Source organism: Mustela lutreola, chromosome 3, assembly GCF_030435805.1.
Source record: "Mustela lutreola isolate mMusLut2 chromosome 3, mMusLut2.pri, whole genome shotgun sequence".
In the NCBI taxonomy this organism is placed as follows: Eukaryota; Metazoa; Chordata; class Mammalia; order Carnivora; family Mustelidae; genus Mustela; species Mustela lutreola.
The window spans coordinates 148,526,051-148,544,024 of NC_081292.1; the positions used below are offsets into that span (position 1 = coordinate 148,526,051).

General features: G+C 35.2%; 1 protein-coding gene and 1 long non-coding RNA gene across 6 annotated transcripts in view; one reads left to right on the plus strand and one right to left on the minus strand.

Annotated features, from left to right (window-relative positions):
- Positions 1–17,974, plus strand: part of SCN9A (sodium voltage-gated channel alpha subunit 9) — a 171,305-nt gene that overhangs the window by 58,416 nt on the left and 94,915 nt on the right. The window contains exons 2-6 of the mRNA XM_059167130.1: positions 8,980–9,287; positions 14,457–14,575; positions 15,324–15,413; positions 15,953–16,081; positions 17,515–17,606. Of these exons, the coding sequence (XP_059023113.1) occupies positions 9,030–9,287; positions 14,457–14,575; positions 15,324–15,413; positions 15,953–16,081; positions 17,515–17,606 (688 nt within the window). The 5' untranslated portion in view covers positions 8,980–9,029. The remainder of the gene's footprint in view (positions 1–8,979; positions 9,288–14,456; positions 14,576–15,323; positions 15,414–15,952; positions 16,082–17,514; positions 17,607–17,974) is intronic.
- LOC131827142 (uncharacterized) overlaps positions 1–17,974 on the minus strand; it is a 167,900-nt gene that overhangs the window by 5,925 nt on the left and 144,001 nt on the right. The window lies entirely within an intron of this gene.

Sequence of the window (17,974 nt, forward strand, 5' to 3'; positions counted from 1 at the left end):
CAAGGATTCAAACTCTAGGCTTTCTAACTCCAGAGCTTGCACTTGAATCACTACTCTAAACCAAAACTCTGCTTCTGTTATACCTATGTGTGAAATATGTTTCATGTTTAGAAGGCTAGTAATTCCTATAAATTGAAGTATCCTCAAGATTAATGAATTAATATATCTTAATTGCAGATGCATGAAAAAAAATTGTCCAAAGTAAGGAATTCAAATGAAACAAGTTAATACTACTAACAGCACCATTTTTTTTTCATGAAATGTGGAAAACTCTCTACTAAGTACTTTACACAGTACTTAACCATCCCAGTACTAACTATTCTTTGAGGCAGTGATTATTTTTTAAAAAAAGATTTTATTTATTTTTTTGACAGAGAGAGGGATCACAAGTAGGCAGAGAGGCAGGCAGAGAGAGGAGGAAGCAGGCTCCCCGCTGAGCAGAGAGACTGAGCAGGGCTCCATCTCAGGATCCTGAGATCATGACCTCAGCCAAAGGCAGAGGCTTAACCCACTGAGCCACCCAGGCGCCCTGAGGCAGTGATTATTAACACTTTCTACAAACTAGGAAAATAGCCATAAAAGGTAGTCAATAGTCAAATACTAGTCAAAATAGTCAAAAACTAGTCAATAGCTATAAAAGGTAAAACAGGGATTGTGATGTTCAAGGTCAAGATGATTACTTATCTGTGAGCTACTAGAACCAGTTTGGATTTTTCTGTATTGACTACTAGTGTACTTCATGGTATATGTTAACTATTTAAAGGATTTTATCTATTTTACATTTTGAAAATTGAGCCATATTTCCAATGTCTTGAAGAAACTAAACTAAAAACTCATTTTTTTGAATGTATACACTCCTAAATAGTATTCATAAAGTAATACATACCTTTAGTTCTTAAATGAATAAAATAAACATGTTTCTTTTAATATCTTTATCTTTTTTTTTGCAATGTTGTCATTTATTCCCTTCCAAAATTGAAGTATATTTGGCATATAATATTATGTAACTTCCAGGTATATAACATAATGAATTGATATTTATTGCACAATGATCACTACAGTAAGTAGTTACCATCTGACATCATACAGAGTTACAAATTTTCTTCATTTTTTTCTTCTGATGAGGACTTTGAAAATTTATTCTCTTAGCAACTTTCAAATATTTCATAAAGTATTATTGACTATAGTCACCATGGAAGATTGGCTTTTTAAAATAAATACTTGAAAAACTAAATGTAGCTACTGGCGATTTTATCGCAGGAAGGTGTCCTCCTTCTCCTTGCTTATTGTTAGCAGATTATCTGAGGTCACATGAGAGCTGACCAGTTGGAAGGATGAGTGAGGACAGGGGACATTCCAACAGGAGCACTACTTGCCTCAAATGAAAGTGGAGAGAATAAAGGATACAAAAATGGGGTTTCCAGGCCTAACAGCGTCGAAGTAATGTGAACAACATGAGTGAGATTTAAAATGTTGAGAATTTTGAGTAAATCTGAGAAATTTGACAGATTTTTTGGGTAAAAATTAACATGTTGAAGAATTTGCTTTTTCATGGTCTTGGATTTTAAGGGATCAAGGATATTTTGTTAATCTCACACCCCTTTCTTTCCTATTAAGCTCTCTTTTTCCTTATTTGGTTTATTATCTTCCTTCCGTCATTCAATGTCATTTCTCATTCTTCCCTGTGTCTTTCATTTCAACTTTTCTTTCTTTAACTGAGTATAACAGATTCAGAGTTCAAAATACGTGGTGCTTTTCTTTAAAAAAAAAATTATTTAAATTCAACTTAGTTAACATATAGTGTACAGATATTCAGAGGCAGAATTTAGTGATTCCTCAGTCTTATATAACACCCAGTGCTTATTACATCACATGCCCACCGTAATGCCATCACCCAGTTACTCCATCACCTCACCCACCTCCCCTCCAGCAACCCTCAGTTTTCTGTAGTTGAGTCTCTTATGGTTTGCTTCCCTCTCTGTTTTTATCTTAGATTATTTTTCCTTCCCTTTCCCTGTGTTCATCTGTGTTGTTTCTTAAATTCCGCATATGAGTGAAATCGTATTTGGTATTTGTCTGGTATTTGGTATTTGTCTTTCTCTGACTAACTTATTTTGCTTAACATGATACCCTCTAGCTCTGCCCACAACATCCTTACAAATGGCAAGATTTTATTCTTTTTGATGGCTGAGTAATATTACAGTGTATGTGTGCATATATATATATATACATATGTATACGCAACATAATATATATATATACACACACATACACATATGTGTGTGTTGTGCTTTTCTTGGGTGGAATTTATGTTTATCCTTTCAATTTTAAAAGGAGATTTTAAACTTTGATATTTCACATTCCTACTGAAGAGTATTTATTTTATTTTGAAGAAAATAAAACAAAATTGAAAAAGTTTGGTACACCTTTAGTTTTCTCTTATTAAGTAATAAAACCTGGTCATTAAGTTGTATGTGTTCATCAGATGTTTTCACTTGAGTCCATTTGTTGCTTTAAAATGGTTCTTAAAAGGAGGTTCACATCAATAATTTATGCTTTTTAAAAGTAGACAGGCTTAGGCCCTCCCCCTAAAAGTTTGTTTCAGCATTACTTGGGTAAGCCCTGGCAGCTGTATTACTTATTTATCTATTTATTTATTTATTTTTAGTTACATGGATGATTCTTTTATACACTGTAGTTGAGAAACATCATGGAATATACCTATATTTTGACATATGCATTTTTGCAGCAATAGTGACAAGTGACACTTAGCTGCCTTCTTACTATTACCTAACATAAGCTTTTAAAATATAGTCTTTAAGAAAATAGTAGGGAATAATACTTGTTAATTCCATGTTATGGGTTCTTGATATTAGTATGATGTAATGCCAATTTCTAAACCTAATTGTGGAAGAATTGGTGTCAGGGTCAGTGATATTTAATATTATTGGCAATTGCACTTTCAGCAAGCCAGCCATAGGAGGAGTCTAAAAAAATGTTCCACATTCATCTAAGATAGAAAGTAGAAGACATCTCTTACCCTATGGGAGTTTGCAGTGTGATACATTAGGCCTTTGAAAGACAGATATTAACAAAAAACATTTCAAATTGTCTCCAGTTTACTCTATTACATAGATTATGGGTCTAATATATAGATTTTTTCAAAACCTTATCTCTATTATTGGAGTTCTAAATTTTCACTAGAATCATCTTTTTAATTGAACCTCTTTTATAATTTTCAGCCTGATGACTGTTGATTAAGTTTCTTATATTACTTTTTTGTATTATTTTCTCTCTTCCATTTCTTGCCCTCTCTTTTGAGACTGATGCTGGGATGCCCTAAAGTATTCCACATCTCCTGAATTTTGTTTTGAGTTTTTCTTTGTTCTTTTGCTCTACTGTATTGGCACAAATCTAAAGTACAGAATGCTATTAATTTTTTTTATTTACATATATTTGTGTGACCATCACACATACCAATTCTCACACATCTGAGAATTCTCACTTGTAGTAAAGTACTTTTTTGAAAGTTATCTAAAATTCTGACTTCTACTTCTTTTCAACTAATATTCTATTGTAATTTTTATTTTGATGCCCGCGATTACCAAGAATTTTTATTTTTTATTTTATTATCCTTTTTCTTTTGATAGCCTAATTCTTTTCAGTAAGAGATTATCTTCTCAAATTACTCTGAGAATACTAATTTTAACTTTTTTAAATTTTAAGATTTTTATTTATTTGACAGACAGAGATCACAAGTAGGCAGAGAGGCTGACAGAGAGGAAGAAGAGCAGGCTCCCCGCTGAGCAGAGAGCCCGATGCAGGGCTCTATCTATCCCAGGACCCTGAGATCATGACCTGAGCTGAAGGCAGAGGCTTTAACTCACTGAGCCACCCAGACACTCTTAACTTCTTAATATTCTCCTATGTTTGCTACATCTTTTCTTTCTTCTAGAGTTAGTAGTTTGGTCTGGTCATCTCAGTCCTTCAGTTTTATGTTTGGTCGTCCTTGATTACTAATTCATCTTTAATTATCAATCAATATTTATGAATTAAAGACCGTGTTGCTGTTGTTTAGGGTTGCATCTGCCTGTATTTATGTCTGGTTCCCAAAGAAATCCTCCCCGGAGGGAGGGGAATGCCTGCAAGTTTTTGTGTGTGTGTGATGTGTATGTGTCTGATTGTCTGTTTTAGGATATGGGTAAGGAAAATGCAAGGCAAGACCACCATCATAGAAAATCCTAAATAATGTGCTCGCTTCGGCAGCACATGCATACATAAATACACATATATACACGAAATTATATAATTTTAGTATTAAAATTGGAAAGAAAATCCTAAATAATCTACCAAAATACCAGGGGTAGTAAGAGAATCTAGCAAAACCACTGGTATAAGGGTAATTAGTAAAATTAAATAGATTCAGTGTTACCATTTTAGCATCAAATAGTTGTTCCATTTTGTCATTTAAACAGTGTTTCCAAACCATCTTCTGAAGAATGGAGGAGAAATTAACATGTGAAATACAAAGGGTTCTGTACCAGTTTGAGGTTAGCCTTAGGAAATGAGTGAGGAAGTGAGATAATCGACCTGAGATGGTTATGGGGCCTTTAACTGTAACTGAATATTTTTATTTCCTCAAAAAACAAAAAGTTAAAGGTCCAAAGCAAATACGAGAAACTGAGAAAGTTTGTTAAATCTATTATTTTCTATACTTTTCTGTGTGTTTGAAATAATTTCATAATTTTTTTTATAATTTCATAATTTATCATTTCTAACTTTGTCAGAATAGAACAACCACAGCATGAGTTCTGTGATCTCTCGGATTCAGGGTCTGCCATATATCAACTCTGTCAGACTCTTAAATGCAACGTCTCTAGTAGTCTAGTGGCAGAGAATTTTGTCTAAGTTTGTTTTCTACTCTAGTATTTTTGAAATTTAGCCACAGAACTCCTTGGTGGCATATTATTTCCTATCGCATGGGCCAGCATTCACAGATAGCAGGTTTTGATAGGCTGCTTTATAATTTATACCCACTTAACTTTCCAAAATAATTTGAGGAATTATTCTGTGAAAAACTAGTGTGATTAAAATGGATATAGAAAAAAAAAAATCAAAAACACCTAAGAAAAAGGTAGTATATTTAAAAAAAAGAAAAAAGGCCTTCTTTCCCTTGATCTTCCCTGCTTCTAGTAAAAACGGAAATAAAGACCCTAGGGGGCTTAGGTCGATTAATTCAGAGGTTAAGGTTTTGGTTTAGCCTGGGGATAAATCCCACTGCTTTGCACTTGGATATAGGGGAGGAAGTGTGGAAACGTGACCTGCAACATTGTTGGGTAGATAATCCTTAGTCAACTTGTTTTCTGATCTTCATCCATGGGCCAACTCGCTTACTTCTCTGCTGGACAGGAATATTTTTTCCTATGTTCTAACTTTCTCAGATGAGCGTGTAGGCTGTGGCACCTGCTAATCTCCTTACTAGGCAAATCCTATCTGCTCTTTCTTGCTCAGATTTATGAAAACTCTTTAGTGTCTTCTCTGGTTTTCAGTAGACATTGTGAAACTTTACTAGCCATCATTATTTTCATTGCAGTGGGAATTTGGGAACCAGGGGATGATAAACACATGGGATAAGACAATTAGAAGTCATAAATTAGAAGTTGAAAGTGCCTTGACTGGAAGAATGTATGAGGAACAATAGATGATAGGTAGATAGGTAAATAGTACATGCATACATGCATGGAGAACAGATAAGAAGGGAATTCATAATAAATATCTTTATATCTATTTTAACTGTGAGAAATCCTAGATACAAGGATATTGCCTTCACTTTTTGTTTTCAGTAGTTGTGTCAGTATCATCTAACATTGAGGTTAATGGAAGCTGGGCAAAATAGTCATGAGAACACTAAAATATCTTTATGTGCAATACTCAAAAGAAAGTGCAGTCATAGTAATATTATTTATTTATTTTTTAAGAAATCTTTTTTCTTTTTAAGATTTTATTTATTTTTTTGACAGATAGAGATCACGAGTAGGCAGAGAGAGAGGAGGAAGCAGGCAGGCTTCCCGCTCAGCAGAGAGCCTGATGCGGGGCTCGATTTCAGGACCCTGGGATCATGACCTGAGCTGAAGGCAGAGGCTTTAACCCACTGAGCCACCCAGTGGCATATTACTATGCCCCTCATAGTAATATTTATAAGTGCAAATATGACAATATTTTTCAAAATTTTAAATTAAACATAAAAGAATAAATATTGATTGATTTTATTACATTTATTAGATTCAAGTCAAATAAACTTAAATGCACTTTTCAAGGTACTTTTTTGGACAAAAGTGCATGACATCTTCATTATAAAAATTTGAAAAATAAAGAAAAGTAAAAAGAAAGTAATAAAAATAACCCCTGATCCCTCAGCTGTGAATAACCTTCATTAAAGATACTGTACATTTAATTTCGGATTTTCTGTACATTTAACAAATTGAGATGAATATACAGGAATGTGTGTGTGTGACACACACATTAGATATCCATTATAAGGTTTTTATAATTCATTACATAGTCTTTAAAAGCATTCTTTAAATGCCACTCAGTTTTTCATTATATGTTCATTTTTTATTTAATGAAAACCGATTAGGCTTTTAGGTTAAATTATAGTTTTTCAATATTATGAAAACATTGCAGTGAATACTTTCATAAATGTTTGAAGACATCTGAGATTATTGCTTTTGGATAAATCCTAGAAGGGAGGTTATTTGGCATTAAAAATGAATTAACATACTTAAGGGTTTTGGTAGATATTGTAGAATTTTTCTCGAAAAGTTTGTGCACATTATTTATTCCCATCATCCAGATAGGAGGGAGTGACTTCCCCTATACCCTCCAACCTAAAGGATGATGATGGAATCTGATCTGAGTCTCTTTGGTTTACTTTCCAAGACCGGGATTGTGAGCAGATGCTTAGTGTCTTCCTTCACTTTAGTCTAACCTGGGAAGTACCTCCCTACCATCATGCCAGTGACACGGATCACCCACCAGGCCTGCTGTCTGTATATACTTCAGTGAATCAGAATGTGGGTGTTGAGGGTGTGCATGAATAGAGAGTGAGGGGAAAACAAAGAAGGAAAAGGGGATATAGAGATAGTGGAATTGGGGGTTGGATGTTCATGACATCTGCTTACCCAAATTTGTCATATAATTCCTGAAAGAGGTGACACCTCCAGTGGAAATATAGGGTGTACAAAACATCATTTCTTCTGCCATCTTTTCTCCAGAAGACCATGTGTGTGTATACTGAAAATCTTTGAGGGAAGTCATCTTCTGCTCTCCTGTATGGTTTCCAGAAGTGTTGAGCAGTGTTCTAAACCCAGGGGGAAACTGCACTCACTGCCTTATTTCTCAAGTGGAGGTGGTAGTTTCTAGAAGGCCAAGAGGTCTTTTTAGAATACATAGATTTGTGGTAAGAAATGTCCTTATACCGTGGCCAAATTAACTAAGGGTAAAAGGCATCCCCTTTGTTCTAGATGTAATTGAAGATTATTTTGTGTGATTTGGAAACAGATAGTTTTCCATTCTGGAAAAGAATAGTTTTAGCTTCTCCTACCTCTTTTTCTGAATCTATGTAATCTGTGTTGTCTCTACTGTGATTTGCTTAATTTTCATGTTCAGCATTGGAAAATAAAAGAGCAGACCATGGCTTCTCTTAGTTCACTCTCCCGCTGTGTTTGGTGATATTACTTACTATACAGCTTTTCAAGCCATTGACAGTGGGTTGACGTATTAGGTGTTGGTGTGTCCTGACTCTGAGCCAATTTTAATGTAAAAAGAAAAAAAAAGGCTCATTTTTATTTTTTAATGGAGAAGTTATGAAGTTGCCCTGACTCGACTCATTGAAATTGAGTTCATTTTTAAAATGAGAACTATTATTTTTATGCCTTTTTATTTACAACATTCCAAAATAATAATATATGGAACTTGACTTTTTTATTTTGTATTTTTTTTCCCTATAGGTTTTGGATACACATAGAAGTTATTTAGGGAAGTCATAGTTTGAAAGCATATCTTATTGTTTTTTTTTTAAATTTTAAAATTGAGTCTATCACATATATGTTCCAAATTTCTTTTCTTTGTTCTTCCTAAATATTTTGTCAAATTGCTTTAAATTCAAAATGAGAATATATTTTTTCTGATTTCTAAACGGATATGTAATTGTAAGAAAATGTAAATATGCAAAATAGAATAAACCAATCTTTCCATCACCTCATTTCACAGAAATGAGTTTCCCCAAGAGAGAGAAGCAGAGGTTTGTGAGCAAGTTTTGAGATTAAGACAGAAGAGGATTAGGTGATCAGAGAGGCAACAGAACCTGGAGAGTGGAACTATCAGAAGCACTGTCACAAAGAATTTTAAATGAGAAAGGTTCATTGAATTGCACTAAAAGCAAATGCTGATGAAAAGTAAAAAGAATCAATTTTTTTTTTTCATTAAGTTTTCACTTTAGAAGCTGGAAAGTGTTAAGTTCGGATTTTTAAATAAAGATGGTAGAGAGTGTGGGAAATAAATCTTATGTGTAGTCGTTAATAAATGCTAATTCAGCGTAATAATTTTGTAAACACATTACTTCTTGTAGTTGAAATGAAAAGTATGTTTTAAGATTTATTTATTTATTTGAGAGAGAGAGCACCCATGCACAGGACCACAGGACTGGTGTCCCCGGGGGTTGGGGGCGGAGAGGGAAAAGAATGGAGGAGAGAAAGAATCTCAAATAGACTCTCCTGCCGACCAAGGAGCCAGAGACAAGTGCATCTCGTGACCCTGAGATCATGACCTGAGCTGAAATCAAGAGTCCCATGCTTTACTGACTGAACCACCCAGGCACCCCAAAATCTGTTTATTATTATTATTATTATTATTATTTTTTTTTTTATGTGCCATTTCTGGCTATCAAACATTTAACTCTTTCTTTCTTTTCTTGCTTAGGCCTCTCATGTAAGGAGCTGACGGGGAAATAAAATATACAGGATGAAAAGATGGCAACGTTGCCTCCCCCAGGACCTCAGAGTTTTGTCTACTTTACAAAACAGTCCCTTGCCCTCATTGAACAACGTATTGCTGAAGGAAAAACAAAGGAACCCAAAGAAGAAAAGAAGGATGATGAGGAAGAAGGCCCGAGGCCAAGCAGTGACTTGGAAGCGGGCAAACAGCTGCCCTTCATCTACGGAGACATCCCCCCAGGCATGGTGTCAGAGCCCCTGGAGGACCTGGACCCCTACTATGCAGACAAAAAAGTGAGTGTATTTTGCCTGCAGTAGTGCCTGCTCTGCTGCTTCTGCTCAGAGAGATCTCTTAAATTGATATTAAGTGGAAGTTAGTGAAAAACCACATCACGACAAAAAATGTTCAGTTAAATGTGTATGTAGAATATTCAGAACATGTACTTTTAGTTTTTCATCAAAACTGGTTCTGTCATCGACATGTTATTTTGATATTCTTAATCTTTAGAATATTCAATATAATGTTCTCTCTTTTTGGGACATGACATCGATATACACCTGCAGGAGCGAAATTACTGTCAATTAGAAAAGTAAGACCTGGTATCTGTCCAGAATGCGTTTGCACGCAGGTGACAGCTGAATCCATAGGAATATAAAAGACCATTCAACTAGTAGTGGGGTTTAGATGTCTGCTTCATTTAGGGTATTGAAAAAAGAAGTTTGAGATGGTCAGAGAGGTAGGACATAAATCAGAAGATTTTCCATTGTTCAAAACAGAAGGGGAGGGAGTATCTCATAAAATTATTCAGGAAGGTGAGAATAAAGAGGGGCTATTGGAAGGAACAAAGAGAAGGAGCAGGTAACTTCTTGCAAGCAGTTTGTGTTGGGGATGGAAATAAAGCAAGATGGTGGCGGAGAGCAAATAATAAAAGGAAGTCAGTGGCAGTACATTCATGCTGAAAAATTTGAAATTTTTTCCACCAGAAAGATGGTCACTTGAGACACCAAATAAAGTGAAAACCTTTTTAACACAGGTTATAAATAACCCCTTGAAAGTAAAGAAAAATTCTGGGGGGTGGGGGGAGGGAGAGGGTGGCTAGGTTATAGACATTGGGGAGGGTATGTGCTATGGTGAGTGCTGTGAAGTGTGTAAACCTGGTGATTCACAGACCTGTACCCCTGGGACAAATAATACATTATGTCTTAATTTTAAAAAGAAGAAGAAGAAGAAGAAGAAAGTAAAGAAAAATTATTTTCCAAAGAAAAATGCAGAGGGTTGGAATAATGTAGCTGGTTGTAGATGTTAACAGATAAGAGAACAAGCTACCTATCAGTTCATATTTGCATTAGAAAAGTGGAGAGGCTTGAGGGGCAAGCAGAGATTGGATTTGAAGGGTCCTGAGAGGTTGAAGTAATGCAGTAATGAAGTAAAGGCAGGAGCATCAGGAAATCCATGTTAGCTGGCGTCAATAATTTCCATGGCAGAGGAGTGGATGTTGTCCTCTGGAAGGCAAATGTTCAGAGTAGCAGAGCTGGAAAGGTGTTTATTACATTAAGGAAATGGGAGAAAGTTGAAAACAACTCCTGGAACGTTTATTCTCTTGAGAAAATGAGAAGTACAGCATTTCTGACATGGTAGCAGACATAGCCGGATTGAAGTCGAAGTTGACTAAGAGGAGCCTGTAAAGGATTAGATCAGCAGTTCCATAACTTTCTCCAACATTGCTTTGCTAATATAGTGCCTATAGACTTAGAAAGTTCAAGAAAGGCAGAATAATGTCCATTTAAGAACATATTCTGGGCCACTTGGGTGGCTTATTCGGTTAAGCATCTGCTTTTGGCTCAGGTCTGGATCTCAAGGTCCTGGGATCAAGCCCTGGATCCAGCTCCCAGCTCAGCAGGGGGTCTGCTTCTCCCTCTCCCTCTGCCCTTCCTCCCCATTCATGCCCTCTCCCTCTCATTCTCTCTCTCTCAAATAAATAAATAAAATATTTGAAAAATAATAATAAATAATATAAATAAAATAATAAAATAAAAATAGACCATATTTTTATCAAATCATATTTTAATCAAATCATATTTTATTTGTTTAAGATATAATAAAAAGGACTATTTCTTGATAAGACATCTAGCAAATCAGATTGTAAATTCTTGAGAAATACAAAATATGATGAAGCTATATTTTCACAGTCAAAACACGTCTGCCTCAGTGGTCATTGCTCTGATCACAATACCTGATATTTTGCTTCACGTTAAAACCAGCATCTCAACAGGCTGGCAACACAACAAAAAGTAGAATACCTGTGAAGGCCTTGAGATAGTACATAGCACTGACTGATTAATCAGTATTGTGACATGGCAAGGAAGAATGCTAATATGTACTGAGGATCTCTGCGTCCAGCACTGGACTTTTTGTATAAGTTAGTGCACCTATTTATCATGATATGAGAAGGGAACTCCTACCCAATTTTTAGATGAGAGAGGGCTTGGGGAAATTAAGAAATGTGCAGAATGTTATACCCTAGAATTTGTAGGTTTTTAAAAATTCAAGTTGGTTCATCTACTGGGATATGCTGTTGGGCAACATCTCTTAGCATAATTTAGTTTCTGCCGTATAGTGACCACTGTGCTAACAACTTTACAAAAACGAATGAAATAATGATGAGTAAATAATAAGACAAGGAAAATAAAAAGTACTTCCTCATTTTACTTATTGCTTCATCGTCAAAAATTCCTGGCTCAGCATGGACACCTACTACATTTCCTATTTCCAAAGGGGCTCTGGCTGTTCTTTAACCAGCCACCCCTAAAGGAGGAAAGGAGTCTTTCCGGAATAATCAAGGAGTAGAGATGTACAGTTATACTGGCTTTAAGTGACTTGGGAGGAAAGGAGAAAATGTTTTCATTTGAATGGAAGATTATAGACTTATTAACTAATGGAGTAATGTTAGCTATGTGACAGACTAATTTAACAGATAACATTTAGGATCGGACTCCCAACTCTTCACTGTGTCCCCAGTTCCTTTCAAATAATGTAATAATGTTATGCAGTGCTTTTATGGTAAGTGAGTTTATGTCTTTAAGAAAGAATAAGTTACACTGAAATGCAATATAAATAAATAAATAAATAAATAAATAAATAAAAGAATAAGTTACCAATACCCTCTGCTATGGGTATGAAGAAGACAGGTACAGGGTCTTGTTATCTTCATATCTTCTGTGCTTTTTATGTTTCCTGTAATTTCAGCAGTTGCTCCCAACATTGACTAAGAAGTTACAATGTGACAGAAACTTAGAAGGCTTTCCAGGCACTAAGTGCTGGATCTCAGGCTGCTAATTGGTGGTTCTGATATTTTGGAATCACGTCTGTCCAAACCAAAGCATATGCTCTTTAGGCACCACAATTTTCTAATTTTATGTTCAACAAATTCTTAAATAGATGAACAAAATTAAAAGAATTTATTCAGACTTTGATATCTATGTATTTCATAGGAGGATTTTAGAATTTACTAAAGGGATCTAGATTGACCTCTCAAACTTCATTAGACTTACTTACTTTTCCTTCCTTTAATTAACTCTTGGGTGTGTGTAAACCCAGAGAGTCCTAGAGAAGTTTTTGATTTAAATAAACATTGGGAATTTAAAATTAAAAATAACAGATGAATTCTTCTTTGTAAAAATTTCAAATGCAAGGTAACTGTGTCTGGCCAAGTCTAGGCAGTAAATGCTGTGATTTTCACATTCGCTCCGCTGATTTCTGGTTCAGGAAGTCTCTCTAATGATTCTGACACAAGTGTGACCCTGTTTCCTCCATACCGTCACACTTTTCCATTTGTATTTCTCTGCATTATACTTGTCACATCTTGCTTCAGATTCGAGTTATTGTGTATGTATCACCTTTCTAGGAAGTTTCCTGAATGCAAAACCCATGCCTCATTTATGTTCAGATGCATTTTATCACCTCATGAGCCCTAGTTCTTCACAACACAATTGCAGAATATAATGGATGAGTGAGTTTTTCTAAAAGGACAATGTATCAATTAAAGAAAACAGTGGTTTCTAAGACTAGATATTAATTTTATAACTAATATTAAGGGGTGCCTCGGTGGCTTAGTTGGTTAAGCATCTGACTTTGGCTCAGGTCATGATTTCAAGGGCTTGGGATCAAGCCCTACATGGAGCCCTGTGTGGAGTCCCCCACTTTCTCTCCCCTCTGCAGCTCCCCCTGCTTGTGCTCTCTCTCTCTCTCTCACATACATTCTTTCCTTCAAATAAATAAAATAAAAAAAAATTTTAAGCGAAATTTAAAAAAATAATAAAACTGATTTTAATTGTAAAAGTGAACTTTATGTTAAATTGTGTTTAGTCATAACTGGTATAGTGAAAGTGACCAAGACTATAAAAGGGCACCTGAAAATAATAGATTCTGATTTGTTTTCTTGGGAAAACACTGCCACATACAGTTAAAAAGCAACATACTCAAACTTAGGTCCCCAATTTGGTGAAAAATATTTATTTCCAGAAGCCTATTCATAAACATATAAAATTCATATTAAACAACAGCAAAAGAGCAAGTCACCATCTTCTCAATAGCACAGGTCATTTCCCTACCAACTATAGAAAAATAAGACAAAGATTTGAACTTGGTCTCCCTGATTCCCCAGCAAATTTCTTATATTGTGTTAATATCTTCTTCTTGTGGCTATTTATTTGCTTGGGTTTTTAAATTTTTAACGGAGTACCAAAGCCATGGAGAATGTCATGTATTGTGTCATGGTTAAGTTACACATTTCAAGAATATTTGGTTCATTTGTATTACTTTAAAAAAAATTACTGTGGGTAGGAGCAAGGAAGTCCTTTAATTTGTGCTCTATTATTTTCGCTGTTATCGGAATTATACCTAGAATAGGAAAATTGAACTGGGTAATAGGATTCTTCTAATGCTAATATTCCTTGAATTTATGAAAATATGTTTTTGAAAGGACTCATAATTTGGAACATTTGCTCTTAATCATGATAATAGCCAACAAGTATTAAAATTCTCAAGCTGTTGTGGCAAATATCAGAGATAGCTAGTTTCTATTTAGTTTGCTTACAGTGCAGGGAAATGAAAGAAGGAAATTGTATTCTGAACTAATTCCAGTGGCCACAACTTACTGCTACTGCTTTGGGTGTTAAAGGGATATAAAAAAGAGAAGATAGTATATTTGGGGAGCACTAGGCAATCCGTGCTCACAAATGCTCACTTCTTTATTACTAAGAAGAAATGGATGGAGTTCATTGGCCAACGTGACTTAAACAGCTGCACTAATTAATGGCAGTGGCATCACATTGGTTGAGTCCAATGGCAGTGTTTCTTTAATAGGACCCTACCACATGCAGATGCGGTAAAGTGCTGATATAAATGTGCTTCGATGAAATTTTGGGTTCTCAATTTCATGACGTTTTCTTTTTCTCCCACAGACTTTCATAGTATTGAACAAAGGGAAAGCAATCTTCCGTTTCAATGCCACCCCAGCTTTGTACATGCTGTCTCCTTTCAGTTCTCTAAGAAGAATATCTATTAAGATTTTAGTACACTCATATCCTTTTTAAAATGATTACTGGCATGGGTTCTTTAAAATGTTGTTTGTTCTGGGTGCCGGGTGGTTCAGTCGTTTAAGCATCAGCCCATCTCAGGTCATGATACAGGAGTCTTGGGATCCAGCCCTGCATCTGTGTCTCTGCTCAGCAGGGAGCCTGCTTTCTCCCTCTGCCCCTCCTCCTGCTCCTGCTTTCTCTCTTTTTCTCTCTCTGCCTCTCAAATAAATACACAAAAGCTTTAAAAAAATGTAGTTTTTGTTATTTATTCAAATAGGGATTTTAGTCCTTTTGTATCTGAAAATATCCAGTCTTAGTTTACCAATTTCAATATAGTTTGGTGTAAGTCTCTGAGAAGATTGGGAGAATAACAATTTTATCATTTTAGGATAAATTTCTTTATATATTACTCCCTTGTTCAAAGAGATTTTTTAAAAAGTTATAAACTCATATACAATTATTTTCTAGGGGCACTTGGATAGCTCACTTGTTAAATGTCTGCCTTCAGTTCAGGTCATGATCTCAGGGTTCTGGAATCTAGCCCCACGTTGGGCTCCCTGTTCCACGGAAAACCTGCTTCTCCCTCTCCCACTCCCTCTGCTTGTGTTCCCTCTCTTGCTGTGTCTCTGTCAAATAAATAAAATCGCAAAAAAATTATTTTCTATGAAAAAGTTATTTTGACAAGTGTCATTATCAAGTATTCAAAGCTCCTACTGTGTTCCTTTAACATATTCCTTGATTCTAAGCTACCTTATTTAGCATGCTTATCATGTGCACTATTCTGACGAACTGCATATTTATGACCATGAGTAGCCCTCCAGATTGGACCAAGAATGTAGAGTAAGTGGGTATAAATCATTTTAATATGGTCTCTGTGTTATTTTATTCCTTTCCTTTCCTGCCACTAAGTTACTGCAGCTCTAAAACTTGTGGTGTGTATCTGTGGTTGCTTTTCTTTCAATTATTTTTTCTTCCTCTGTGGTTTTAACCTGCTACCAGTAGAATAGAATAATAAGATGTTACAGTCTTTTCTAGAAGAAATGAATGTATCAGGTGTTCTGCCTTGTTCTTAGACATGTGTCTTTCTCATAGAAGTAATGTAGGACTTTTCCAGGCAGATTTAATACCTATGTTCTTAGTCATTTTGAATATCTCTACTTTCTATAAGAGTTTCTGATATGGGCATTTTAAGATTTTCTGGAAAAATACATTTCCTGTAGTTTATTCTAAACTATGGAGTGGATCTATAGTTTATTCTAATCTATAGAGTGGATCTATAAGCCAATAGATGCCTTTCTTTGGTTGAGCAGAAAAACTGAAGATTTACATGGTGCTGTATTCCCCTCATATTTAATATCTTATTGGATTCTTGTATCTAGGTATACTTTTACTGGAATATATACTTTTGAGTCACTTGTCAAAATCCTTGCAAGAGGCTTCTGTGTCGGAGAATTCACTTTCCTTCGTGACCCATGGAACTGGCTCGATTTTGTCGTCATTGTTTTTGCGTAAGTACATTTAGTTTTTTGAAATGGAAAACTCATGAGAATCATAGATAGCACAGTGTTCCAGTAAGAATAAGCCTTAGAGTCTGACTTCTCCTGCATGTAAAGTTTGCATTTAAAGGAGACTCTGTGAAAGCTAGTCATTGATAGGCAAATATTAATTTTTGAGAAAGCATTTCCCATTCAAAAATGTATGACATCATTAAGATTGATCATCTCTGTGCTCAGCACTTGGATGGATATTCTATGCAGTGCAAGTAAGGTTCACACTTTTTCCGTGTCTTACTTAAAAGCTTGTAAAACCTGTAAGAATCACAGAAAAAGCTCAGGCCTTTATTTATAACCTGTTCTATTCAAGAGCTAGTAAATACATTAAAATATAGAAACAAATCTTTTTATAAGGGATATCACTGCATACTAATCCTAACATCAGTGAATGACTTGTCTATGACATCTGCAGCCACAGCTCATTTTTAAGGGAAAAATTTTACATTAAAATATAAATTAAATTAATTCATAGTGATGTTCTTTTCTCAAATATATTTGCCAGAAATATTCCCTTGTGTATTTTTTTAAATCTCAAACCTAGATACAGTATTTTTTCCCTCTAGCATTTTGAATTTAAAGGTAATGCATGTTCATTGGAGGAATTTTGACAATACAGAAGGTCTTAAGATTTCTAGTTTCCCGTTCCCTCACTCCCACCCCCACTTCCTTGTCCATCAGACTCGATTCTTTCATGGCCACGTGACTGCTGCAGCTGTAACTGCCACTGGCTGATAAGACATTATGTCAAAGAAAGCTGCCTCTTCTCTGGGATCTCATTATTTTAGTTGAGATAATTTATATACCGTAAAATTAACCCTTTTAATAAAAGTACAAAATTCAGTGGATTTTTTTTTAAAGAATGTTCACAAAGCTGTTCAACCATCACTAATCTCTAATTCCAGAGTATTTCCATTATCCCCAAAAGAAGTCACTTCTGTTCCCTTCTCCCCCTAATCCTTGGAAACCATTTCATCAAGGTTTTCGGGCTACACCTTCCATATATGAATGCAATCATACAGTATGTGGACTTTGTGTCTGGCTTCTTTCAATTAACATATGGTTTTCAAGGTTTGCGGCTGACATTTTATAGGATATTAAGTATCTATATTACCATAATATTGAGGTCTAATAATTGAAGCATTTGATTGTTTATTTAGGTATTTAAGTGTATGAAAACCATTTTATTAATATACTTGTATTTTGCTCACATAAAAGGGGTCAAATCAAATCTAATCAAATTAAATTAGTTGTGATGGGGAAAAAAAAGACTTGCATAACTACCCATTTAAATAAGAATTTTTCAAATATAGGCAACACCTTGAGTAAAGGCACAGGTAAGTATCATAGACTCGATCTAAATTCTGAATAACTCTGATTTAATTCTACAGGTATTTAACAGAATTTGTAAACCTAGGCAATGTTTCAGCTCTTCGAACTTTCAGAGTGTTGAGAGCTTTGAAAACTATTTCTGTAATTCCAGGTAAGGAATGATTGGTGTGAAGCATTAGGCCACTCATAACTCCAACTATTTGGGAGTTGTTCTTCGTTTGTTTGTGTGTGTGTTGTCACTGTGTTGTGTGTGAACTCCCTATTACAGATATGTGACAGAGTTTGTGGACCTGGGCAATGTCTCAGCACTGAGAACATTCAGAGTTCTCCGAGCACTGAAAACAATTTCAGTCATTCCAGGTGAGAGTGGGGTTAAACACCGGGGCTGACTTTGATCATTTGGAGGAAATACAAGAACGACTTTCTTTTATGCAATTTTAATTAAATTTGATTTTTTATGTTTTTCACAATCATTAAAAGTCAGCCTTTGAGTTTAATCAACTGCATGGGTCTTAGAGG